Consider the following 26,914-nt stretch of genomic DNA (forward strand, 5'->3'; position numbering starts at 1 on the left):
TTAGCGGCAATAGGCTACGCATTTGGACAGAAAGGAAATTTGTTTGGTAAGCTCAATATCATTAAAAAAAACTAAGGATGGCATGTTCGTGTTATTTTCTTAGTTTGCAAAAACACGAGTAACAGAACAGTCAATTAGGAGATAAACCCACTGTTTTGAAATTTGATGAAGTCCTAATGTGGATTCCAGCCGAACTCTTTAATTTAGCGCGAGGTTTCAAATAAATAAATAAATAAATAAATAAATAAGGGGCCTAGTAGTCTACTCTGCAGTGGGACTACATCAAATTTAAATCCACCAAACTGAGTAAAAAAATATAGGGTTTAATAAAATCGCAACTTGTTGCATATTTGCACTGTTTGGTCTGGTCATTTCTTGAAATTCAGTGGGACAAGTCATTTCTTGGAAATCAACAATGAAATCTCCCATTGTCGGGTTGGCAGGTTCTAGAAATAAAACGAATTTATTTCTCCAACAAAATGTATGACTTAACATTCTGTTACTTACTTTAAATGTGTAAGTCTTATTAGTCAGCTCGCATTTACCCCCGGCAAATAATACAAATTCAACAAACATGACTCTCCAACTTGAACTGGGATGTGGCGGGACAAGTCACTAATGTCAATGGCTGCCAATGTTGTTGTTGACAGTCTCCGTGCCTCTGACAAGTTTCATGACGCAAGATGACAAGACCTATCTATGATGTCGGTCAACATTTACATGTAGATTTACTGGGAATGAGACTGTTGCTGCAACGTGATTGGCAATGGAACTGGAATATGACTGAACAGCCGTTTTGAAGGCGAGCTGGCATTGTAGCCTATGACATGAGCTGACGACGAGCTGGCATTGTAGCCTATGATACGAGCTGACCACAAGCTGGCATTGTAGCCTATGATACGAGCTGACCACGAGCTGGCATTGTAGCCTATGACACGAGCTGACGACGAGCTGGCATTGTAGCCTATGGCACGAGCTGACGACGAGCTGGCATTGTAGCCTATGACACGAGCTGACGACGAGCTGACATTGTAGCTGACGACGAGCTGGAATTGTAGCTGACGACGAGCTGGCATTGTAGCCTATGACACGAGCTGACCACGAGCTGGCATTGTAGCCTATGACACGAGCTGACGACGAGCTGGCATTGTAGCCTATGATACGAGCTGACCACAAGCTGGCATTGCAGCCTATGATACGAGCTGACGACGAGCTGGCATTGTAGCCTATGACACGAGCTGACGACGAGCTGGCATTGTAGCCTATGGCACGAGCTGACGACGAGCTGGCATTGTAGCCTATGGCACGAGCTGACGACGAGCTGACATTGTAGCTGACGACGAGCTGGCATTGTAGCTGACGACGAGCTGGCATTGTAGCCTATGACACGAGCTGACCACGAGCTGGCATTGTAGCATATGACACGAGCTGACGACGAGCTGGCATTGTAGCTGACGACGAGCTGGCATTGTAGCCTATGGCACGAGCTGACGACGAGCTGGCATTGTAGCTGACGACGAGCTGGCATTGTAGCCTATGACACGAGCTGACCACGAGCTGGCATTGTAGCCAATGACACGAGCTGACCACAAGCTGGCATGGTAGCCTATGACTCGAGCTGATGAGGGATTGCTCATTTGACTCATCATTGTGACCTGTCAGTTTCAAGGTTTCACGGCATTCGACCCTAGCATGTAAAAGAAGTATAACAGCTGTGGCCCTTGCTCAGTGGCTCGTGTATGCTTTGCTTAAATGAGGATGTTCTGAAATGAATTTCATCAAGTTTAATTAGGTATTAGAGCGTGAAAAGTAATCACATGACTAGCTGCAGATTTGCTTTTTTGATACCATCTGGGGCTTTTCTACTTCCCGTGACGTAATCCGCAGCGGAGAGTAGAGCGCTTCAAATACAGGAGCACCCGGTATCTATTTCTAACACTGTGATGATGGCACAGAACATCTTGTTATCTCATCATCGAAGCAGGCAGGGTTTCGACGTCAAAATCGTCGCCAAAACATCAGATATCAAACGTACCCTATTTCCTCTATCAGACGCATGGACGTCTATTAATTTCGCCAGAGCCGTTCGACCGGCGTGTATTAGAGACCTGACTTGTATTAGAGACGCAGCGTCTAATAGAGGAAATAGCGATACCCCATTCTCTATCATCCAATACTCACCCCATTCTCTATCATCCAATACTCTACCCATTCTCCATAAGCTCATACTCACCCATTCTCTATTAGCTTATACTCACCCCATTTTGTATCATCCAATACTCACCCCATTCTCTTATCAGCTTATACTGACCCATTCTCTATCAGCTTATACTCAACCCTTCCTCAATCAGCCAATACTCACCCATTCTGTATCAGCCTATACTCATCCCTGTCTCTGTCAGCCAATACTCATCCATACTATATTAGCCCATACTACCCACTATTCTCCATCAGCCTATACTCACCCCATTCTCCATCATCCTATACTGTACCCATTCTCCATAAGCTCATACTCACCCATTCTCCATAAGCTCATACTCATCCCCTTCTTCATCAGCCAATACTCACCATTGTATATCATCCTATACTCTACCCATGCCCATTAGCTCATACCCACCTATTCTCCATAAGCTCATACTCATCCATTTTCTATCAGATTATACTCAACCCATTCTCTGTCATCCTATACTCATCCCATTCTCTATCATCCTATATTCATCAATTCTTTATCAGCCTATACTCATGCATTTCTCTATCAGCCAATACTCACCCATTCATTATCAGCATATGCTCATCCGTTTCTCAATCAGCGTATACTCACACCCTTCTCAATCAGCCAATACTCACCCCTTCTCTATCAGCATATACTCATCCTCTTCTCTATCAGCCAATACTCACTCATTCTCTATAAGCATATACTCATCCGATTCTCTATAAGCCTATACTCACCCAATTCTCAATCAGCATATACTCATCCCCTTCTCTATACTTATACTCTTATCCCATTCTCCATAAGCTCATACTTACCCATTCTCTATCAGCTTATACTCACGCATTCTATAGCAGCCTATACTCACCCTTTCTCTATCAGCCAATACTCACCCATTCATTATCAGCATATTATACTCATCCGTTTTTCTCAATCAGCCTGTACTCACCCCCTCTCTCTCAGCATATATTCACCCTTTCTCTATCAGCCAATACTCACCCATTCTCTATCAGCATATACTGAACCAATTCTCTATCAGCCAATACTCATTCCGTTTCAGCTCTAGGAAATATAGACGTGAAGGTTCCCGTGAAGAATTCTTTTTATTTTACCCTCATACATAACCGTATTTCAGGGACTAGTCAACAGCCTCCAAGACACGGTCTAATCTCTCATGGCGATTTGTGGGAGCCCCGGTTTCGATACGATAAGGCACAACTCTGAACCTGAACAGTAAATATCTGAGGGTAATGTAAATGACAACATAAATAAGCCTGGATAACTACGAAGGATGTATAGTAAACTCTCGACAGCTTGCATGTATTCAGTACAACAGAACCAAATACAAAACCTTGCAGCATATCTCTGCAGACATCAAAGTGACTAGATATTCAGTGTTGATGACAATAGACAAAATTTTCGTTAATCATCTCTAATAGCCATCTGCGGACAAAGTGATGCCCTTTCCTTTGTCACTGTTTTCAGGTGGGAGCGGAATTCAAGAGGGAAAGAACCTCCTCGAAGACGATCCAAGGTCATGAAAACCTTCAACTGTCACAACTAAGGAACATGTTGATAACATACATGATATGATTTTTGATGATCGACGTCACTCAGCCAATACAATAGGCATCTCTCGCGAGAGAACATTCTGATAAATGGACTGCGCATGACATGTTTCAGCACATTGGGTACATTTTGAAGCAGACCCAAAGGATTAAGTCAAGTGATTTCAGCACCATATCTAAAAGAAATAAAAGAGAAATTGTTTTCATTAATGAGTCGTGACAGAAATATATAGCGATGTCATCATGGTGTGTTTTTAACACAAGATATTAGAGATTTAATGTTACTTCTATTTGCTGCTATTATAATGTTTTCATACTTTGTTAATTGTCTACAGAAACAATTGAACGGATTACATTCTTGTTGTAGTAGATGTGGATTGGAAGTTAATTTGTCAAAAACAAATGTAATTGTTTTTAGAAATGGAGGTATCATTGCCAAAAATGAAAAATGGACATTTATCATTTAACTAGAGCATTTATCCATGATTTAAGCATATGAAATAAAAACATGTATGTCATACCCTAATGACATAAGTATGCAAATTAGATATGCAAATTAGATAACCAGAAGTCGGACTTTTTTCGCTGATGCACGTGAGTAGGTGTTCACAAACGACACGGATACCTTTGGTGTTGGAGAAAATGTTTAATAGATCAAAGGGAAAGTGCTACAGTGATATCCGAATTTCTCGAAATGCCCTGTGCAAATGTAAAAGTTGTATGCCTCAACGCGTCCACTCGACTACTTCTGCCTTTCACATCGGCACACACACTTTAGGCATGCCTAAACCTGTCAATCAGTGATTTATCCGCTATCGTATTTGGAAAATCAAACTTTCCTCTCTCATGAAAAACATGTGCGATGCCGCCAGTCTCCAAACATCGAAACGTCTCATAAATCACTCTGCGCGCAAACACCTTGTGCAAAAGTTGAATGACAATAATGTTCCGCCAAATCATGTAATGCAGATAAGAGGCCACAAAAACATCCATTCTGTGAACAATTACTGCCATATTAATCCTGACGAGCACACGAAACACTCCATCCCACGCTGTGACATCCCAGCTTGTTGATGAAACTCCCGTCATGCAGAGCGGCCCCTCGCGTAATGTCCAAATCGACAGTTAACAACACAGTCAGCGGTCTCAAATAATATATGTTTCTGGTGGTGTCAACACTATGGTTGCTGGCAACATTACTGGTGGAAACATAACGATTAATCTCGTTAAACCTCCAAGCCCGGTCCCAGTCAAAAGACGCCGGATTGTCATTGAAAGTGATAGTGACACCGACTAATACATCATCTGCCTTGACCTCTCCTCCGCGAGACATTCTTCAAGTGACATATTATCAGATTACACAGAATCGTCGTTGTTACCGTTATTCAAGTTTCAATTATCCTGCAAAAGTCTGTTCAAGTATTTTGTTTAAAATAATCCAAAGGCTCGGCAAATACCGATTAACTAAGACTCGGTTGATATTTCCGATTTAAAAAAAAACTCGTGATGAACCTTTTTAAATTAATATCGCCTTAAAAATTGTTACTTATTATTAATATTTAGGTTTGACGCTATCATCTAAACTATCATGGTCACTAGCATCGCAGGCATCAAAAACAATTATACCTATCTAAAAGTTTTTCAAGAAAAATATACATGTATCCTTTTTTACAGCTTGTACTATATTTAACGGCAAAATCGCGCCAATCTTGATATATGGAGCAGAAATATGGGGCGCAAAATATAATGACGCTATTGAAAAAGTACATTAATCCTACTTTAAGCGCTTTTAATGGTTGGAAAATATGCTTTCAACAAAGCTATTTTAGGTGAAACAGGACGTTATCCCATTCATGTATTAAGTCAACTTAAGACAAAATATTGGTTAAAATCACTGAGGATGAAGCCGCAAAGATATCCTCACCAATGTAATAAACTACCGAAAGCTCCCGATGACAAAGGCAAAACGATTTGGGTGTCCAATGTCAGATATTTATTATTTTCATGTGGCTATTCATGATCATTTGTATGGATATCCCAAAATATAGGGGATACAAATTTGTTGTCATACTCTTTTAAACAAAGGTTACAGGTTATGTATAGTCAAAACTGGCATGATAGTATATCTTCTTCTCGTTTCTTAAGCCTACACAAGGATATCAAGTCTGCTATAGAACCAGAGCAGTTTATAAGTATGTAAGATGATAAATCGCTTGTTAGGGCATTACACAATTTCAGTGTAAATTTTAGACGTAGATGTGAAAAAAGGGACGTTGAAATGGGTATCTGTAAAAACTCCCAATTAGGAGAAACTGAGGATTGGACAAAATATGATAAAGTGACCTATCTCGTTCATACGATTTTCTAGATTTCAGATTTGGAACACCCTTTCGGTAATTGTAAGAAATCCCTGATAAAATAGGAATGTATGAATCCGGATATATCATAAGCATTTGTTTATGAATCAAATGTGTATAGCAGGTATATAGAAATAGACACGTTGCGTACAGATGACATATGGGATGTAAATTATGCCGGTTTTATAAGACTAGCGCACTGAGATACCAGGCCGCAGTTTAACATTGATTCCCCAGACACACCATACTGTTGTGTCCCTACCCGTGCAGATCCGGGTGAGAACAGGTCTTCAGCAACCCATGCTTGTCGTAAGAGGCGACTATGATTGCCATAAGAGGCGGCTAACGGGATCTCAATCTCATGAAATCTTAGTGCTCGCTACCGCTACGATAGGTTAGAATAGGTCTTCAGCAACCCATGCTTGCCGTAAAAGGCGACAATGCTTGTCGTAGGAGTCGACTAACGGGATCGAGTGGTCAGGCTCGTTGACTTCGTTGATGCATGTCATCGTATCCCAATTGCGTGGATCGATGCCCATGATGTCAATCACTGGATTGTCTAGTCCAGACTAGATTATTTACAGACCGCCGTCATATAGCTGGAATATTGCAGAGTGCGGCGTTAAACAACAGACAAACAAACAAACAAACGTTGTTGTATCCCATACACCACGGAGACAAGCATGCTGTTGATGTACATATACTCATTGTATATAACTTAGAAGTGATTGGACAAGCCAAACATGGTACCAGCATATTGAACATCAAATTCCTTCCAACTATCAAGTGTCTATTGCTGTCTCCAAGATAAATAAAAGCGACAATACCCTTTCAATAGAGAAAGCAGAATTCCGATATCATGAGCACTTGTTTATGAACCTCTATCAAATAGTGATAAGCATGAAAAGGTACATCCTACCCCACCGGTGATAAATAAAATCTCATCCTCGTGTCTTTTGACATTAAATATATCAACGCGAGTTGATAAAAGTGAAAAAACTCCGAGGCTTGCCGAGGAGTATTTCCTCTTTTATCAACGAGTGCTAACATCATTCTTCCAACCTTTTTAGTTTGTAGACAGTAATATGCAATGTCTTAAGTGTAAAAAGTGCTGCTAACAGCTTCAGTAGTAGCAGTAGTGTCATTTGATTGAATCGGTGGAAGAAAAAGCAACTGTAAACACTGTATTTTAACATCTTTTAAAGAACACACAGTAAAGTGGAAAAATAGACATAGAATGGAAACAGTAAGAAATAAATGGCAAGTTGTGCAATTACTTATGAGCATCCGTGGGATGTAGAATAGCATTCGTCTTCAGGAACATCTGTTTGTCATAAGGTATGAATATTTGGATCAGGTGTTTTTTGCTCGATTTTGAGTAATCGTACTCCATAATCTATCTTATCAGTAAAGTTGCATCTTCCCGAGGCAAGAGAGTTAACTGACTTTAAAAGTCCAGTTTCCACCCTTGCCGAACTAGGCTGGTATTATGGAGTTACATTTTGGCTGGGCTAACGAGTCTATGTATAGTCCAATCAAAATCGCGCACCGAAATCGAAATCCGGTTCTCCAAATCTTTTCATGTTTTTAATCAAGGTGCTCACGTGATTTGATGCATTTCGCGATGTAAGACCCGTTTTATCACAATATGGATCCTTATTATCGATCAGATCGTCCTGACTGGGCGCCACCATTTTGTGTGAAGCAAACACAAGTGATACGAGAAGTGGAACCTGGAGAGGCTTAGGAGAGGCTTAGAAGGGACATAACTGGTAATAGCCACTGGTGGCGCAACGATCGAGCCCATTAATTCCAGCCTAGTTCGGCAAGGGTGGAAACTGGACTTTTAAAGTCAGTTAACTCTCTTGCCTCGGGAAGATGGTAAAGTTGTGACGTAGTTGGTAAGTTTTAACTCACAATTGGATTAATCATAACACGTAGTACGTCCAAACTTTGATAATTCAATTAGTTTATGTGTAGCCCCACACCACACTTCAGCTTACTAATACCCTTCCATACAAGACACATCACGGAGGCCAAGGGGATCGTTTCCTATGTCAACATACTCTCGCCTTATAAATGAGAAATGATTGTAATGATTTAATGTATTCTCGTCAATGATTTGCACTGAATCTGATGAAGGTTCAATTATGCATACATTCTCCTCATTGCATTATTAAACCAGTGTGTACATCGTCAGTGTCACCAGCTGCCCTTGTCGTGGTCGAAGTACGCCATATTGATTGACTCTGTTGCCAGAGTCTCCAGCCTGGGTACAGGACACGGCATGATGGAATCACATCACCCCAACGGACTTTTATTCTTGTCATCTATTCTAGTAGCACTCATCACACCACTGAATACATGGAATGTATCTATCGGTATGTAAATATTTGTTTTAAGATTTCTTCATTTCTGTTAACAAACAATATGTTGCTTTTCGAGGTTTAGACGGGCAAGATATGATTAAGCGACATATCTGGTTCATTGGAGCTTCTAGATTTCTGATTTGGAATACCCTTGCGACAACTGTAAGAAATCTCTGATACAAATGTACAATACCGACTATACCATAAGCGTGTGTTTATGAATCATATTTGTATAGCAGGGATATAGACATGGACAAATTGCGTATACAAATATTGTGAACAGATGGCTTGAGGGATGTAAATTATGCAGGTTTTATAATGCCAGCCCACTGAAATACCATACCATTCATTGTATATATTTAAGCAGGGATTGAGACATGCATCAAGGCGTCATGGTGTCACCATAGTTCAGGGTCAAATTCCTTCCAACTATTGTTTACAAGTCTCTATTCATGAGGGGCGGTCGGGTAGCCTAGTGGTTAAAACGTTCGCTCGTCACGTCGAAGACCTGGGTTCGGCTCCCGACATGGGTACAATGCCTGAAGCCCATTTCTGGTGTCCCTCGCCGTGATATTGCTGGAATATTGCTAAAAGCGGCGTAGTACTATACTCACTCACTCAATAAATCACTCGATTCATGAGATAAATAAAAGCAACCAAACCCTTTTAATATACATTAAATTCATAAGAAATCTACGCTAAAAGCACAGACGATTTGACGATATCATGAGCATGTGTTTATGAATCACAATCAAAAAGTGTCCAACGTGGGGCTGAGCACGTTCATATTAAATTTGAGCAAAATAAGCCTCAGTACCCTATTATGCGGCCCGGGACGTGCCTTCTGTTGACGGAGGAGTATGTGGCAGGGCGTGAAGTCGTCAAACAGATGACATCCTTACCTTGTCAGCTTGCTGACGGGGTAAACCTCTTTGGTCATGTGGACAAGGCGTCCGACCTGGGTCAGAAGGTCCGTGGTTCGAATCCCATCACGGGACTCGGAAATATTATGGCCGCAACAATGATACCAGCTGTTTACCGAAAAAGTACAAAATCCTGCCCCATCGGTGATAAATATAAGTAACAAAAACCCTTTCCACATTCCATTGTACGATTTCGACAATAGCACATAGTGATGAATACTAGGTGTTCGGACTGCAATTCGATTCGATTCTCTTCGCCTAACTTAAACAGAAACGTGTTATGTAGCACAAATAATATAATGCGTTATGTCAAGATTGTGAAGATATGCTGAGTGAAGAATGTTATCATGTTCATTTTTGCCTGCAAAAGACATTCCTGTATGAGGACCTTAGGGTTGAGTAAATTCAATACCATCGTGTTTCGACAGGTTAGTATTATCGCCTTGGTAACAAAAAAAGCATACGCTTGAAAACTGGATTTGACTAAAAAAAATACAAACGTTATGAAAACGTTACAAGGCTGAAAAAAAGTCGCCAATTCACTGCAAAGGTAAGGTAGAACCACGGCTACGATACCGTATCAAATACATCACCATAGATTTTTGGCCACCATCAAACATTGGTGTATACTTTAATTTGCTGTCAGTCTATACGATGATTGACAAAACTTAGCAATCTGTTATCACTGCAATACGTCTCATTAATGGGTTCAACCTTCCATCGAGTTAAACATCACAAACGACAATATTGACTCAACTGACTTGTTGGGGTGTTTCTTTGCTGGTCTGTTGGCCACAAGTCCAAACCAATGCTAAAATTGATCTGTCTGGGGGTAAATGCATATTTTGAGGCCAAGAACACACAGAGATTATTACATTAGGTTGTACTCATTTTACCAAACGAATGGAACATGTTTTTTTTTCACGAACGAGAGCTAAGCATATACGTACAATCGGTTGCATAAAAACGCCAATGTAGTACTCGGCTCAGTGTACAGATGAGAAGTCTATACACATGACATGAATCACATCCATTGCCATGGTCTTATTACCACATTCAAACGGATTCTGTGTAAATTGTCAGATATCCTATATGCATGTGTACAGGGTATTTTGCACTTAGTGAATAGCCTCGAAATAGTCAGACCAACTAGCGAACAATGACACATGTATCGCAGTTATTCCTTCAGAGTTAATTAGTACGCATCTGTCAGCAGTCATCTGACAATGCTTTCTGGTGATGCATCACCGCTACTTCCAGCCCTGTGATTGAACCTGTGGACTAATGTTATAAATGTTAAATATTTAATACAATGCTGCTGTTTGGGGAAAAGGGTCACACACGTTAAATGACACACATGACACACATGATGGAACGATTCTTTTCAACCTGGCATGAGTTGTGGAAAAAACCATATTCAAAAACATGAAGCGTTTGTACGAAAGCGTAGTAGGGCCACGGTGAAAATGATTTTTGTCTAAGTATCTCCTACGTAGGACTTAGTATCTCCTACGTAGGACTTAGTATCTCCTACGTAGGACTTAGTATCTCCTACGCAGGACTTACTATCTCCTACGTAGGAGATACTAAGTCCTACATAAGAGATAGTAAGTCCTACGTAGGAGATACTTAGACCAAAAAAACATTCACCGTGGCCCCACTACGCTTCCGTACGTTTGAGACCAGCTAGCGCCACTTCGTGACAAATATCACAAGCCGGTATGAATTATTCCTTTTAAACCTCTTATGGCATTAAAGCAAAGTGATAGGAATGAAGGAGTTGATATGTAACAATCGTACAATGGACATAGATTTCATATGATTGAGGAAAGGGTTTTATGGCTTTTTTTGGTCCTTGCTACCATAAAGACAAATATTAAAATATTGGGAAAAACGTGTCACATCTGGAACCAGTAAACAAATACACATTACATGAAAAACGTATAATGATTAGTATGGAGGTAATATAGCGATAACGTGTGGAATAACGGTCCATAACATATGATGTATCTTCTTACTAACATGAACTTCAATTTATGCATGATTTAAACGATAAATGTATAAATCGCCAGTGTTATATATCAAAAGTTCTGGTTACATGAAGATGTGATTGCAATGACATTTCTGAATGTGTAGCTAAATATCATCTTATATTATTTACAAATCAAAATATTTACAGGGTGTCTTACAGATCTTGTCTCATCATACTGCGCTTCCAATCATGAATGACAATATTTAAATGGAGCAGAAAGGAGCCAGAAAGGGATGTTGGGATTATCATTACTATGCACATATTAATATATATAAAGATATAAAATGCAGCAAAGAGGGTATGGACGTTCCTGGCACAGTCAGGCTGGTTAGGCTCAATATCATCAGCTTAAGGCCCATGTCCCCTCTACATGCAGTCCAGACAGCAAATGGGACTTCTCCCGGAAAGCGCTGCCTAGTCAAACCCACCTAGAATTTTTCGGAGAATGTGAAGACGCCCCAACACTGCAGCCTTCTGCATTACACAGATTGTCAGAAGGGCTGTATTCTTGGCAGCAAACCCGGGTACTCTCCCAATGACAGTCAACAGATTGGGAGGTACCAAACCTAAGGCACCGAGAACAATTGGGAGTCGGGCAACTCGGTACTTGGGATGCAAGCGTGACATTTCGAATGCGAGGTCTGCATATTTGCCATGTTTTTCATGAATCTTGTCAACTACATTACTGTCAAATGGGACACAAAATTCAACAATATATATGATTTCATTTGATTTATTAAAAAGGACAAGATCAGGTGTGTTGGCCTGGATAGGTCAGAGGCTGTATGCGGGCCTATTCCAAAGAATTTTGTAGTTATCATTTTCCATGACAGCATATTCTAGGTCGTAACATGGACGGACCGATCTCTGTGTCAAAACAACAAGCATTGCGAAAACGGTAATAAAATGATCGAGCCACTCCATCATGTCGCTTAAGATACTGTGTTTGTGCCAAAGCTGGGCATTCACTGACAATGTGACAGCAATCAGTAAATTCATTGCATGATATACATTTCATATTTACATTTTGATAAAAAATCATACATTGGCGGTTTCGAGTGGGAAGTGACTAGTCCTGAGCAGCATAAATGAAAGCCTTCTGTTTTCAGGCCAACCGACCTCATCCAAACGAATGACTCCGCAGGGTTGCTGAACTTCTCAACACACTGTACATAAACTCGATGCAGTGGTCGTTCAGATAGCCTTCCCCTTGATAAACTGAGTCTGGGCCGATTTCATATGGCACTTCACTTGGTTGACACTCATTTCTGTCAAGCAGTACAGAACCATCAATAAAATCAACACTGACATTGAGATTATGCCCCACATCCTTGGCTCGTTATTATTATTATTATTATTATTATTATTATTATTATTATTATAAAATGAAAAAGGGTTTGAGTGAACCGGGCACAGTCAGGCTGGTTAGGTTTATCATCAGCTCAGGGCCCAACCAGTTCTGAGGTCTGATGGTTAAAGTGTCAGACTACTGACCAAGACCAAGACACTTTGTTTTGCCAGGGGCATTTTGGTAATGATCGCGGAGGCAGTACCCTCCCTATTCCTAACACTGTCACACAGGGCTTTGGGTTTAAGAACAATCAGGTAATAAATCAATATACAGTACAATCAGAGGGTTAACGTCCAACAATTCTCATGTAACAAATGTTATATTTGGGATAACACTTCTTAGTTAAAGTCTGGCACTTGTGTACTTTTTTTGGTTGAGTACCATCCCGAACCACACTCTTAGCGTGAGGTACTAATCGCCAGCACACAAAGTCAGTGATCTAACCCACTCAACCACCACAGAATTATGGTCGCACAACTGGCAGTCAAACTCAGGTTCTGTGTACCCCGCTGACAAGTGTAAATTGTGTAAAAAGCCTTTTTATACAGGCGGAGTATGCTTCAATCGTTCTGGAAAAAAAACACACATATCTACTGTTACGGCTGCGGAAGTATGAATCAATTGCTCACTGTCACATGCACTCAGTTGAAAATAACAGCCCTTTATCAAAATATCGGAACTATCTAGTCATGTTTGCAATGTCAGCAATTTTACTTTTGTTCTGTTTACAAATCCTTTATTCAAAGCATCCTGTATGTCTGTGTGCCCAGTTGGTTAGGATCCCCTTCTCTACAAACAAAAACAAAATATCTAAAATCATTAAAATTCCAAGCAAAATATCTGGAGTCCCTTCAGATTCTTCCTCTTTTAGGCCTGCGGTAAATCGAAAACCCAGCTCTCTAAATTGTCACAGACTCTGAACACTTCCTTCGTAATGAATATAAACTCTAAAAACTTTCAGGACGCCGCTTTCAAATCCCCTGTTTCAGAATCAACAGGGCATCAAAAACATTCATTCCATGCAGCATTGCTATTTTTATACAAATAACTGTTAACAGCATATCATTTATTCTTTCATTATTTTTTACCACATTTACTAATATTATTTGTATGCTCAGTTTTTTTAGAGTTTCTTTTTATGTCACATCTCTCACTTATGTAAATCTTATCTTCTTTTTTCTCTCTTTGTGTTTGTTTCATGTACATGTGTTATCTTTTAGCTTTTGCCATCACAGTAATTGATGTATAACGATTTCCCTTTCAGGCAAATAAAGTATTATTATTATAGATTTTACATACAAATATTATTAAAGATTATAGATACAAATATAAACTCCTTCCCCAGGTAAACTGACTGATCCCATCTCTTCTTCTTAATGCTTAATTCGTGCTCATATTTTTATCCCTACATATGAGCATCATTACCAGTCCAGTCAGACACGATTTCTGTTAATTGACTTCCTTTGCTTTTGATGTAAAAGATGATGGGGTTAACTTATGAAAACAAAACATAAAAACAGGATCCTGATGTGAACAGACAGTTCGTGTGTATATGAAACGCCAACGCTCGAGAATCACCAGTCTCGTTAATCAGTCGAAACAGATTCCATTGGGCGTATCGTCAAAATATCGGTTAAAAGCATGTGAGTGGATCACTCTTTTATGACACCAGGTGTTCGCGAAAAGGGTAATCATGTCCTGCTGTAGAGGTTGCACCCTATTGGGCAAAATACTTTGTGGGGCACCTGGCATTAACCTTATTTTTGTTTCAATTTGTAGATGTGTTTCTCTACCAACCCAGCTTTGATGTTGTGCAACAGAACCAATTGTGTGGCCGTGACTTTATTCATGAAGACAAAGACAACATTATCACCTGGAACATGGTTCCCGTCACTTCTCTGTTTGATATGCTGAAAACAGGTAAATTCGATACAGTAAGACTCTAGTAAGTTCCCAGTGTAATGTAAGGGATTATCTATTTCCTGAACAATGAATAAATGTAATTAAACACTTTCATTTGAATATACACCTATTTGAAAAATCATTAAGCATCATTTATATCGTTCCATGTAATTTTTCAAAGTATAATGATAATAATAAGAGTTCTTTATAACTTTTCGGACAAGTACATTTGGTTTGGTTTTCAAAGTAGAACGGTCATATCAAAATACAGAAACAGAAATCGATATCCAATGACATGTTTCGTAACTGCTCCACGGAAATAGATATTTGATTAGCCTTTGAACAGCTTCCTCTGCGTATATGACTGCCAAAGATATATCAGTGGTATCTTGGCCATTTATGGAAATGAGACCAATATAATACATAGAGATTACTACATGGGTGTCTGTCAGACAAACTGTTTTTACAACGACAGGCACGAATGCAATAATCTATTTCGTACATACACCCAAATCGCACTACTTAAGCATCAAATCTATGCATATTTTGTCTATTCTATTTTTGTCATGATCGCAATGACGCATTAATACATAACACAACTGTCATAAGTGACGTCATCCCATCTTACAGGTTCAACTAAGACTAGTGTGACCCTCCACAAAAACAATTTCTGCCATATTTGTAGATTGTCAATGCGGTTGAGATAACGCAAACTAGATAAGATCAAAGAACATGTCTTAACACACTAAAACCATCACGTTTCAACATAGACTTAGGTAAATTCAACTGAAGCACGAGAAACCTACCGTTGAATGACAATCAGAAAAGTAGTCCGTGTCTGGATCAGACAATTCAATGATTAATATCATGAGCATCGATCCACGGAAATGCATCAAACCAAGTCAGCGCGCCTGACCATGCGATCTCGTCAATCACCTCTTACGACAAGCATAGTCACCTTTTACGGCAAGCATGGATTGCTGAAGGTCTATTCTACCCCGGATCTTTGCGTGTTTCTTGGCTTGTCAACACTCTAAGTTTTGACTAAGGCGGTAAATGTCAAAGACGTGCATCACTTCGGGCTTTCCTTCCACATCAAGCTGACACGCCCTGATATTATATAAAATAATATTCAAAGTAGCGTTCAATCACACACAATATAAGTGTCTTTATTATATATTTGACCAAATCAACATGAAGTATAACAATGTATCTCATATCAGTGGACACCATACTTGACTCGAATGTTAATCAATGGCTGAAGGCATGTGTTGCCGCGTGGTGGTACTGTTTCACGTAATGCGATTAATACAGATTATCATACGAGCGTGTGTTTCACACTGATTTTTGGAAACGAGTGTCAGATTTCTTGTATGTCCCGAGCGAGAACGTAGTGCCACATAAATTGTTACCGAGTTTAGTAAAATCAGTATGACACACATGTGAGTGTAATAATTTCTTTATTACCCGTTATTTCTTGATTCTTTTGAGCTCCACTTAAGACAAATGGACAGATCACCACCGCTGTCCTAGAAAACCACAACTTGTCGAATGACGTAAACAATATTCAGCTATGACGTCATTTCTAGAATGACGTTATTCAGACCTTACGTCACAATATTTTAATGGCGCCAACAATTTAAATGGCGCCAACGATGCCGTCCGGATGACAGAAAAAATACACTGGTGCACAAGAAGTGATATTTGCAAGTGCTCATACGATCATTATCATCGATGCTCGTGATGTCAATCACTGGATTGTCTGGTCTAGACTCGATTATTTACAGACCGCCGTCATATAGCTGGAATATTGCTGAGTGCGGCGTTAAACAGCAAACAAAAGAAAAGGATTTTTATGAACTCGCTTATTTCTAACCCTATGGGTAATAAATATGGATGTCCTCTTTGTCTTCATTCGCTCAACATACCGTAACACTACGTTCCGTTATCTACTTCATCAGTCAAACGACACAATGTTGACCTCACAATGGCGGTCCACCACCCCTATTCTGAGGCGGACGCTGGGCTGCCCGACCCACGCCGAGTCCAGCACGTTCCAGACGAGGACTGCGCGGGGAGGATTCACGTACATGGAAACTGTTTCGTACATTCAATACAGAACATGTCGGAAACATTGTCTGCACCAAGCATGCTGGACAGTTATATCCATAGCCGATTTCTACAAGCTGTGAGTGATGCGATAAAGACACAACATCGCAGAACAAGATTCATCTTGATGTCTTCAAATCATGGTAGGTTGGTCGTGGGACAGGGGCACAGGTGATCCATCAATTGGTGAGGTGAAATGGGGTTTAACGTCGCGTCCAAGATTATTGCACTTATATAGCGACGTGCATGTACGTGTGTGTGTGTGCGTGGCTGCTTGTACTAGTCCGGGCTGATGCCGATTTATAGTGCTAGCTCACTGAGATACCATGCCGCAGTTTAACATGAATACCCCACTCAGACACAGTATACTGACTCCGAGCCGACCAGTCCTTGTTTTAGTCCCTTAATGCCGAGCGCCAGACAGGGTAACAACAAGTACCATCTTTTAACGTCTTTTGGTATGACGCGGTCGGGGATCGAACCACGGACCTTCCGCTCTCCGGGCCCACGCTCTACCACTAGACCACGGAGTCTATCAACTGCTGACAACGTATTGTAAAGGGTTGCGTCTTTTGTAGCAAATATCCACTAAACGTGGGACTGAGTCCGAGATATCGTTATTATAAGTAGAATTGCAGCCCGTAGGTTTGCCCACATGGTAGATGCCTGAGACCTGCATCACCGTGGGAATTCCTCCCACAAATCGGCTGACACGCCCTAATGGGTTGGGTTGTATACTCCCCAGGGAGCTGAGAATGAAAATCGAGTGCTCACTGAATCACTGACTGGGGTAATAATAGTGTAGCGCTATGAGCATCCACTTTGTGAATGGAATCTGGCGCATTATAAATGCACTTTAACATAATGATTTATATTTACAGCGACCCTAGAAAGAAAACAATATGTCTGTATTAAAGTATGTTTACTCTATCGTAGAACTGTTGGAACTCTCAACATTACTGATGACAGCGAGCCCTAGGACAACAATAATGGCCCTTGAGATAACGGACACAGGGCTCCTAACCAAAGGACAAAATCTGAGCACAACTTACAGAACATCAACAGAACATGCCGTCACTTTCATCGTTGTCTGTTCTGGTTCCTGCATCCAGAACGTCATCAAACAGGTCAGTGAAAGTGTGCATGTGCCATAATGGATACTGCTTCTGTTATGATGTTGGCAAATATGTTATGGCTTCCGGTTACAACAAACTGTTCCCAAGAACAGTACATATTGGAGGATCGGTTACGACATTAGCCTCTTACCTATTTTATCATTGACATTTACAACAGGAACAGGATCAGCCTGACATTGAAGGATTTGACCGAAATTCAAGAAATAGATAGATCATCCTTAGCTACACAAAACGATTTTAGTCGAGTACCTGCAGGTCAAATCAGAATGAATCAACATACGATGTTCATATGAGAAGATATACTGAGACGAAATATGATATTTGGTTACCAATCGGTTCTCTTTACTTCTTTTTATGCAAATCGTATGAATGGTGGGTGCTACAGGTAGGACAGGACACGCTTTGCTTACCGGCAACTCTACCCTTTTTGCGAACATGGTGATCAAAGTTCACCTACAAACAATAATATACCAATTCCAACAGTGAATGCTTCCGGAATGACAGCTTTACAATAGTTAGATTTCCTTTAATGTCAAAACATCGTCCAGCAGGACCTGATTTTGTTGTCGACATTTCTCAATTTTTTTAGGACTGGTACATTTGAGTTCGCTCTTTCAACGAAGTATTCAAAGAGCGTCATCAGCTCTTGCTATAAATGTTAAATGAGGGTTACAACAGTCAAGGCCTTAGTGAAGCTTTCAAAATGTATTTTGTTAGACATTTTCAAATTTGACATCTCTAAAAATAATGTCCGAAGCAATTCCATATTTTGACTTCCATCATTAAAGCTTTCCAAACGTTTTGTCGTAGACATGTGGAAGACATTTCCAAATCTGGCGCCTGCAATTTCATAGTTTGACGTGTACCAGATGTTCCCGTGTGTTTTTTTCATTGACTAACCTTTGCTTGTATTTGTGATGGATGTCACCGTTGGGGCAGGGTACGCTCACTTTTTCGCCTGGTACTATTACTATTCAAGGTGATTCATAAACGTATGCTCATGATATCATACAAGGGACTCAGATTTTCGTAGAGATTTCATATTAGTATGGACAGGGCTTTGTCGCTTTCATTTTAACAGGTATATGATCTTCATCAAAATCAAAATCACGACCCAACAAGAAAAACCCAGTGGCTACTGGCATCCACAGATCAAACAGATGATGTAGACATTATGATCGACACAGAAAACGTCACCAACTTCGACGTAGCTGCAATCAATCTGAAACCCTGCATCGTTCAATACACAGCCGAGGTAAAGTATTTCACTCCGTTCACCACGTTTACACTCTCACCAGACCCTGACTGTTTTTCTTCTGTTCGTTTCTGAATGAAACTAGACAGTGTACAACAACACACACTGGACGCTAATATGAAGGGCGCACCTGTGACCTTTCGTTCAAAGAGGGGGAATTTGTGCTATAAAATGTCATTCATTTATACATGTTTGTTTGATTCTGATCTTCGTGGTAGTAGCATACACATGTATATTCAAACGTATTTCCCGCTGGCAGGATTTACTGTGCAGAGTTGGGCCCATTAAATGTACCAGGATCACTGATTCGAATCCCAGATTCGTACTGATTATGGTAGTTGGATTGTCAACACCCCAAACGTGCTCGTTAATTAAGTCTACAAACAGTGTAAGGAAGGGCTTTCCTGCTGAAAAATACTGGCACTCATGAGTTTTGGACACGTGAAGATCCGGGGTAGAATAGGTCTTCAGCAACCAATGCTTGCCATAACAGGCGACTGTGCTTGTCGTAAGTGGCGACTAACGGGATTGGGTGGTCAGGCTCGCTGACTTGGTTGATGCATGTCATCGATCCCAATTGCGTGGATTGATGCTCATGATGCTCATATTATTAATCACTTGATTGTCTGGTCTAGACTCGATTATTTACAGACCGCCGTCATATAGCTGGAATATTGCTGAGTGCGATGATATATACATCAAACAAACAAGGACACTCATGAGTTTTTGTTGTTACCTGTCCTATGCAAGTAGAAGAGAGCTGTAACGTCGGTATTCGGAGTGTAAATATATTTGCCATGTGTTTAAAAATTTATCATATTCAGGATTTGGGTGAAATTAGTCGAGGAATTGCATCTGCAACTTCAAAGGAGAATGGGATTAAAACTGCGTATGCTGCACTGAGGGTAAGTCACGAAAACTCTCGTTAGTTAAATCTCTTTGTAAATTCATTTTGGAATCTTTGAAATAGTTCAACATGATTCATTTCATCAAACAGTTTCAGTATGATGCCATCATTTCCTTCATTATTAAGTCATTGAATTAAAAACAATATTGTTCATCTCCTCCAGGACAGAAACAGACTGAAATGCAGAATTAATTCCAAGTTCTGGGGACATATGTGTGACACCTGTGGTCTGAACAACAGAACGCTAAGATTGGGGATAAAACAGGTATAACAAATTGTTTGAACGCCAGATCAAGATAACACTGGCTCAGCCCCTCCGTGGTTCACAAAACGAAAAGAAAATAAGAACAAGCTAGCAATGCAACATACTAGACTTGATATCTCAAGAGAAAACAGTCCTGTGTTATGCGACCGACATGTGTATTAAATTGTATTGTAAAATCTGATTTGTTGAAAAAACGATGTTAAGTAGATTTGGATAATTGGAATCTTACGACCTCTTCACGAAGCCGTGATAAGTCTCTTTTTTTTCTAAAACCAAATTTAGAAAGACTTTGTCTATTCTACATTCACTTAATTTAATAGTATGTGTCTGATGTGTGAGACCCGTGAAGATTCCGGGGTAAAATAGGTCCTCAGCAACCCATGCTTGCCGTAAAAGGCAACTATGCTTGTCGTAAAAGGCGACTAACGGGTTCGGGTAGTCAGGCTCGCTGACTTGGTTGATGCATGTCATCGATCCCAATTGCTCGGATCGATGCTCATGATATTAATCACTGGATTGTCTGGTCCAGACTCGATTATTTACAGACCACCGTCATATAGCTGGACTTTTGCTGAGTGCGGCGTTAAACAACAAACCAACCAACCAACTGATGTGTGATGTTTCTGATAATGTTTCAACAGATCATAGCAAGAGATAATATATTATGCTTTTTCATAATGCATGATCTGCATACACTCACCTAATACTGGGTCAGTATTCTAGACGTGTGGTATTTATTTATTCAATCGGCTTTAGTGGCGTCGGACCTATAATTACTGGATATCAGTAATGACGTGTGATCAACAAAATCAATAACCCTTCTATGTTCCTTTGTTCTCCTCCACATCTAGTCCCCCGGCTTCATAGTGAAGACGATAATCAACGGAACAGTTTACTACTCCGGGGTGACCATTAACCTCATCAAACAGATGGCTAAAACACTGAATTTCAGGTAGAGAGTTTCTTAAACATATATTGTGAATAAACCACTGGGTAAGAAGTGAAAAGCTAGATGGGATATGATAGACAGTTAAGTTTTAACCCAAATGACATAGTTTTCGACTAAAAGTTAAGATTCTGAATCTATTTTTTTCTCCATTGTCGGAATCTTGGTGTCGATTAATAGAAGACAAACTTAATTTTGAAATACATTTTTTAAATTTACTTTGACATCAAACATATTCTTTGTTAAAGCTACGTGTTGCTGGAACCTGTTGACAACGAGTGGGGCCGGTACGTCAACGGGTCATGGACAGGGGTTATAGGAGATCTACTGTCAGGGGTAAGAACCCTCTGCTTCCCTCACGATCGCCTAATCGCTCTACAGAGGTAACGCGTTGCACACAGAAACGTATAGTGTCGGGCGGTCCTGATCCGTCACTTTTTCAGTTTTGTGTTTGATGTGAGATGCCAGTAATTTTTATCGGGTGCTCGTTGATATGGTTGATTGCTTGTTATCGTGTACTTGTTGTTACCCTGCCTTTGGCATAAAGGGGCTCGGAGTCTGCATACTGTGTCTGAGTGGGGTATTCATGTTAAACTGCGGCATGGTATGTCAGTGAATTAGCACTACAAAATTAGCCCGGACTAGTACAAGCAGCCACACACACAAACGGCCATGCACGTCGCTATATAAGTTCAATAATCTTGGATGCGACGTTAAACCCCATTTCGCCTCATCTCATCGTGCCCCGGCGTCTTGTGACGTCACATAATATCACTCAAACTCTGGCCCATACCGGGTTATTTAGTGGCCGCCGTGATTTATCTTGAATAGAAGTGACAGCCGCGTTAGAGAACAAACAAATAAACGATTTTCTGAAAACAAAATTCTCATTTTTGAAATAATTCAAATCCGTCTTTGTTCAGTAAGTCTTGAAGCGCTGTGATTCCCCTCGATAGAGTGAGCTGTGTTTAACGCGCGTCAGCTTCAAGTGGGAGGAAAGATCGAAGTGATGCAAGTCTCAGACGTTTACCACTTTGGCGAAACCCACGAGCACAGATATGGTGCAGTCAAACCAAGAAACATTATCTGGGCGAACCGGGGTTGGAACCCAGAGTTTGTATAGAGCTTCTCTAGGATGAAATCCACCAGGGGAATCTATTGATAAGCGAACCTCAGTATCACCTAGCACTTCACAAAACTGTCATGTTATTATTAATAACATACCAATGGGGCAGTTTCATATCAATAAACAGAGCTAAGCTATTGTACAACCTAACAAATAATGTCCATGGCATTGTTTTGTCTTCCCTGGTTAGTTGACAGCCTTTAACGTCATTGAAATTGATGAACTTGCAAGGAATCGATGCTTACATGTTGGTGCTAATTGAGGTCTGTATTCAGGTGTAGGTTTCAGCAGCAAATCACCCACCCACATCCCGTGGAAGTTGTGGGCAGAACAAATCCTGTGTCTCCCACCTTTTGTAAGAGCAGTTGAATAAGGATTAATTTTGTCCTGGCTGATTATGTCTTCGACACAAGATGTATGGGTATTAATTTTTCACCTGTTGAAGGAAAAACAATAGTCCTGAAAGGCACAGATGTTTGTAACTGTCAACAACGATTATTATTTCCGGTCGGCGCATAACAAATTCGGAAAATCAATATAACGTCGCGTCTACAGGAAATTAGCATTATCTATTGCCGGACTACTTACGACCCTGGAATAACGCTTCATTATGCAAATTAGAGTAGCCTCCCTTTGACCAAATTAACCTTCCTTGGAAATGAAGTTCTTGTCTTGGGAATTATTACTGCTTGTTGTTTAGCGTCTGTTGTTTCACCAATATTTCATAACACTCACCTTTTGGGCACTCTTTAAAGGGTTTCAGACTGGCAGATTGACGCTAAACAATTCGAAGCATGTTGATATTTCTTTGGATGCTTATGGCTTTTCTTCATGCCATTTGTGTTTTGTTTTTTTGGTTGTTTTTTTTGGGGGGGGGGGGGGGGGGGGGGGTAGCATCATCCAATCACTGATCTCGTCTAAAAAACTGCGCGCTAAGAGGAGAATAATAAAGTTGGACGAAAACAATGAAAAGTCATCATCTATTGTATTCATACGCATTCCGTGATAACTAGTCATACGCTTGATAATAAATAGTCAAACTTTACTTGATTAAATAGATATATTTTCAGTCCACATATAATTTAGTAATAGTTCCTTCTATAGGTGAAGCTTTGAATCCTACAAAGCAAATGCGAAATGTCTTTGATACCAATAATTGGGAGGATTGGTTTACCTTAACGTTCAAATCATGTAATACAGAAATGTCAACAATGTACACGATTATATGTTTAATTTTTTAGTCAAAATAGACTACAAGCCGATTCAATTTCAGAGGACAGATGTAATTGCATCGCCACTGGCGGTTACTGAAGATCGTGCCGCCATCATGGACTTCACAGCGCCGTACTTCTATGACGTCAGCTGCGTTGTCATTCAGACGCCTGACAACTACGACACGAAATGGCTGATTCTTGCCAACAAGTTTCAGAACGTTGTTCTCATCTGTATATTCATCTCTTTCCTATTCTCAACCATCTTCCTCTGTGTGCTGGAGGAAGTTCATCCCATCCTCTGGTCTGCCAGGGAATTGACGGGGGTGTGGAACCGATGTGCAGACAGCCTTCTCGTGCACTTTGCTGCTCTCATGGCAAACGGTAGGATATTCGGACGGTGCTTGCTGACTTGTGTTTGACTAAGTACGTTGTATTTTAAATCGCATTATCACGGCGTGTCAGCTTAATGTGGGAGGGAAACTCAAAGTAATCCACGAGCATTGGTATGGGGCTGAAAAACAAAGAATTATATTTAGACCGAATCTAGCATATCGATCTTACGATCAGTCAAGTGTTTGTTTATCTTTAATCAGGTGTAAATGAATTCCTGCTTCCGTCAAGTCTCCCTGGGCGCTGTGTCATGGGTGCCTGGTGGATATTCTCTATGCTGACAGCGGCAGTCTACCGTGCCGACATCATAGCCTTCCTCACTGCCTCCAGAACCACACTGCCTTTCAACACTCTGGCTGAGATGGTGGCGCAGGACACGTACACTTGGGGGACCCTCGGGGGGTCGGCGTATGAAACACTTTTCAAGGTCATTTTTTTTGTCGATAACCGATTTCTGGAGTGAGTATGGTTATACGCCGCAGTTAGCTATAATTGAGCAGTATCACGGCAAGGGGACCTGAAGTTGTCTTCACACATTCTAGTTCGACATCGATTCTTGTCTACTCGTGATGAACAACTAGGCTGCCCCACCTACCATCTTTGTCCTTGAGAGGGTTGTGAGTAAACGTGGCATCGGTTTATTATGGCCATGTAGCAGACAGATCACATGATTGAATTACAGTGACACACCGTTAGTATGGACACCCGTTAATCCAGAAACTCTCCTCCCGAACGATCTTGTTGGGAACCTCAACTGAGCCAAAGGATCGCCACCATCATTCGTTTATCCGGACATTTGTTAAGTCGGACGATGTAATTAAGTACAGTACCAGATTGATTGGATTCCCTGTTCCTAATTGGTTCTACATGTGTTCCTAATGGCGAAACCTTGCTATAAATTGGGATTATCAAATCTGTTACCATTGACAAATACATGCAGACAAATAAAAAAAATGTACAAAAAATACGTTATTCTTTTCTTTTCTTAACCCAATTACCCGTCTGTTTCAGAATGCAAATATATCGCAATACCAACAGGTTTGGGAAGGTATCGAAGCAAGGCTGGTATCTGATCCTAGTGTTCTCAGTGTGGACCTGAACGTGCATCTTCACAAGGTGAATACTGGACGCTACGCTTTCATCACCAACACCTTGACGCTGAGGAACTGGAGGGTCAAGAACTGCGACCTGCACATGATCAGTGACATCTTCTACCCACTGATATTTGCTATGGTGCTGCCCCCAAATAGCAGCCTCACCAGCATGCTCTCAAAAGAGTAGGTCACCCAGATGCATCGTTACCTATATCTATGACATGCATATTTTTTTACATAATTAAGCATGAAGTCAAGGAAATTCATTTGTATGAGTAATAATTTCCAGGATGAAAAACATAATCTGGCAAAATTATAAAACTTGTATTACTATTTAATGAATGAAATACAAAATACTAAAATGTGAATTCAATATTTATGAAAATGGTGTAATTTCATCTTGTTTTCAGAATACTTCGCCTTCGTGAGAATGGCGTTATTGAACATTGGTACAATCAGGAGACGTCTAACGTTAGTTGTGTAGCCAGTAATTATGACGTGAAGAAGATTGACTTCATCGGACTGCTGAGTGTCGTGTATGCGGCAGTCATTGGTATTAGCCTAGCTCTGGTGGCGCTGATTGGGGAGATACTCTACAAGAAACACTCGCGTCTTGTTAATTCTCACGGGCAACAAGCAACCGGCGACACATCGTGCATGACATTAAGTTAATGCATATGATGGAAATTCTACGTATATTTTGTAATTTACAATTTTGTGATCTTCAAATAGTATATTTCCATGCGCTATCCCATTTTCGTGGGTCGATGCTCATGATGTCAATCACTGAATTGTCTGGTCCAGATTCAATTCGTTACAGACCGCCGTCAGTGCGGCGTTAAACAACAAACAACACAATCTTTGGTATAAAGATTTACAAGAGATATTGACAGTTGTTTCTGTTATTTATAAAATATGTACATTCTTATTGCTTTCATTGTCGTCCAAATAGGAATCTGCAACCCCTTCCGTACAGAGTTAAGATGACAAAGCCTGGCCTTTAAAGTCACTGTTGTAGGAGTTTTCAAACTGAATATGTTGAATGTTTCTGATGTGCTATTGATCTCTAGGAGGATGTTTCAAAGTTCAGAATGACGAAGATACTAGCAATGGAAACTGAAGGAAGTTTGTTTACGTATGTAATGTGATAGAAAGCCACAAAACCCTTTCCATATTCATAAAAAGTCGCGAAAGTTCGCGAAAAGCTGAGAGTATCCTGCCCCACCGGTGGTGCCAATCACAAACACTTGCAAAGGCAAGTCAATTGTTCATATAGAAGAAATTCATTACTGGTCCTGGTATCAACACTGATATTCAGTGATCCATTCATATAATTTTCAACACTATTTTCCCTTTTATCCAATGATATCAGTTTCGTCAGAAAACCGAGACTGGGTATTCTCTGGCCTTGACGTTACATATATACTTGAAATGGGTCGATGTTTCTGTTGGTGGACTGAAGTCTCCGAGTTTCATCATAACCTCAGTTTCAAATATGCTGATTCAACTATAAAAGAAATATTTGGGTCGAGACATTAAAACTGCTCCACTCTATTGCAAAACGAACATATTTCTTAAACGTTTTGTTTTTACTTTTAAGCAGCAGAATCTCAGCACTCGTAAAACGTATTTCAAAATGCGTATGTCTTTTTTGGCTTCAACTGGATCGATAAATGCGATGTCGTGTGATTTTGTTTCTGGACCATCAGTAACTTGGTAGTGGGCTGCTGTGCGGTGTCAGGCAAACCAAAAATGTTTGGG

General features: G+C 40.4%; 1 protein-coding gene across 1 annotated transcript; it reads left to right on the top strand.

Annotated features, from left to right (window-relative positions):
* The first annotated feature begins 8,394 nt into the window (after nucleotides 1-8,394).
* Nucleotides 8,395-26,075, top strand: LOC124124793 (glutamate receptor 2-like). Its single transcript, XM_046488070.2, has 13 exons — nucleotides 8,395-8,515; nucleotides 14,589-14,729; nucleotides 16,673-16,963; nucleotides 17,757-17,947; nucleotides 19,038-19,211; nucleotides 20,036-20,116; nucleotides 20,282-20,383; nucleotides 21,235-21,335; nucleotides 21,578-21,665; nucleotides 23,729-24,050; nucleotides 24,263-24,486; nucleotides 25,071-25,336; nucleotides 25,564-26,075. The coding sequence occupies exons 1-13, from the start codon at nucleotides 8,422-8,424 to the stop codon at nucleotides 25,823-25,825; spliced, it is 2,337 nt and encodes a 778-aa protein (XP_046344026.2). The 5' UTR covers nucleotides 8,395-8,421; the 3' UTR covers nucleotides 25,826-26,075.
* Nucleotides 26,076-26,914: the final 839 nt, after the last annotated feature.

This window comes from Haliotis rufescens, unplaced genomic scaffold (assembly GCF_023055435.1).
Source record: "Haliotis rufescens isolate VD_foot unplaced genomic scaffold, xgHalRufe1.0.p SCAF_3, whole genome shotgun sequence".
In the NCBI taxonomy this organism is placed as follows: domain Eukaryota; kingdom Metazoa; phylum Mollusca; class Gastropoda; order Lepetellida; family Haliotidae; genus Haliotis; species Haliotis rufescens.

What these genes read in the sequence shown, in the direction of transcription:
- LOC124124793 (XM_046488070.2), top strand. Translation starts at nt 8,422, where the DNA reads ATGATGGAATCACATCACCCCAACGGACTTTTATTCTTGTCATCTATT. An exon ending in TCGTTCAATACACAGCCGAG is followed by an intron (nt 19,212 to 20,035) that starts GTAAAGTATTTC and finishes TATCATATTCAG; the next exon opens with GATTTGGGTGAAATTAGTCG. An exon ending in CTGCGTATGCTGCACTGAGG is followed by an intron (nt 20,117 to 20,281) that starts GTAAGTCACGAA and finishes CATCTCCTCCAG; the next exon opens with GACAGAAACAGACTGAAATG.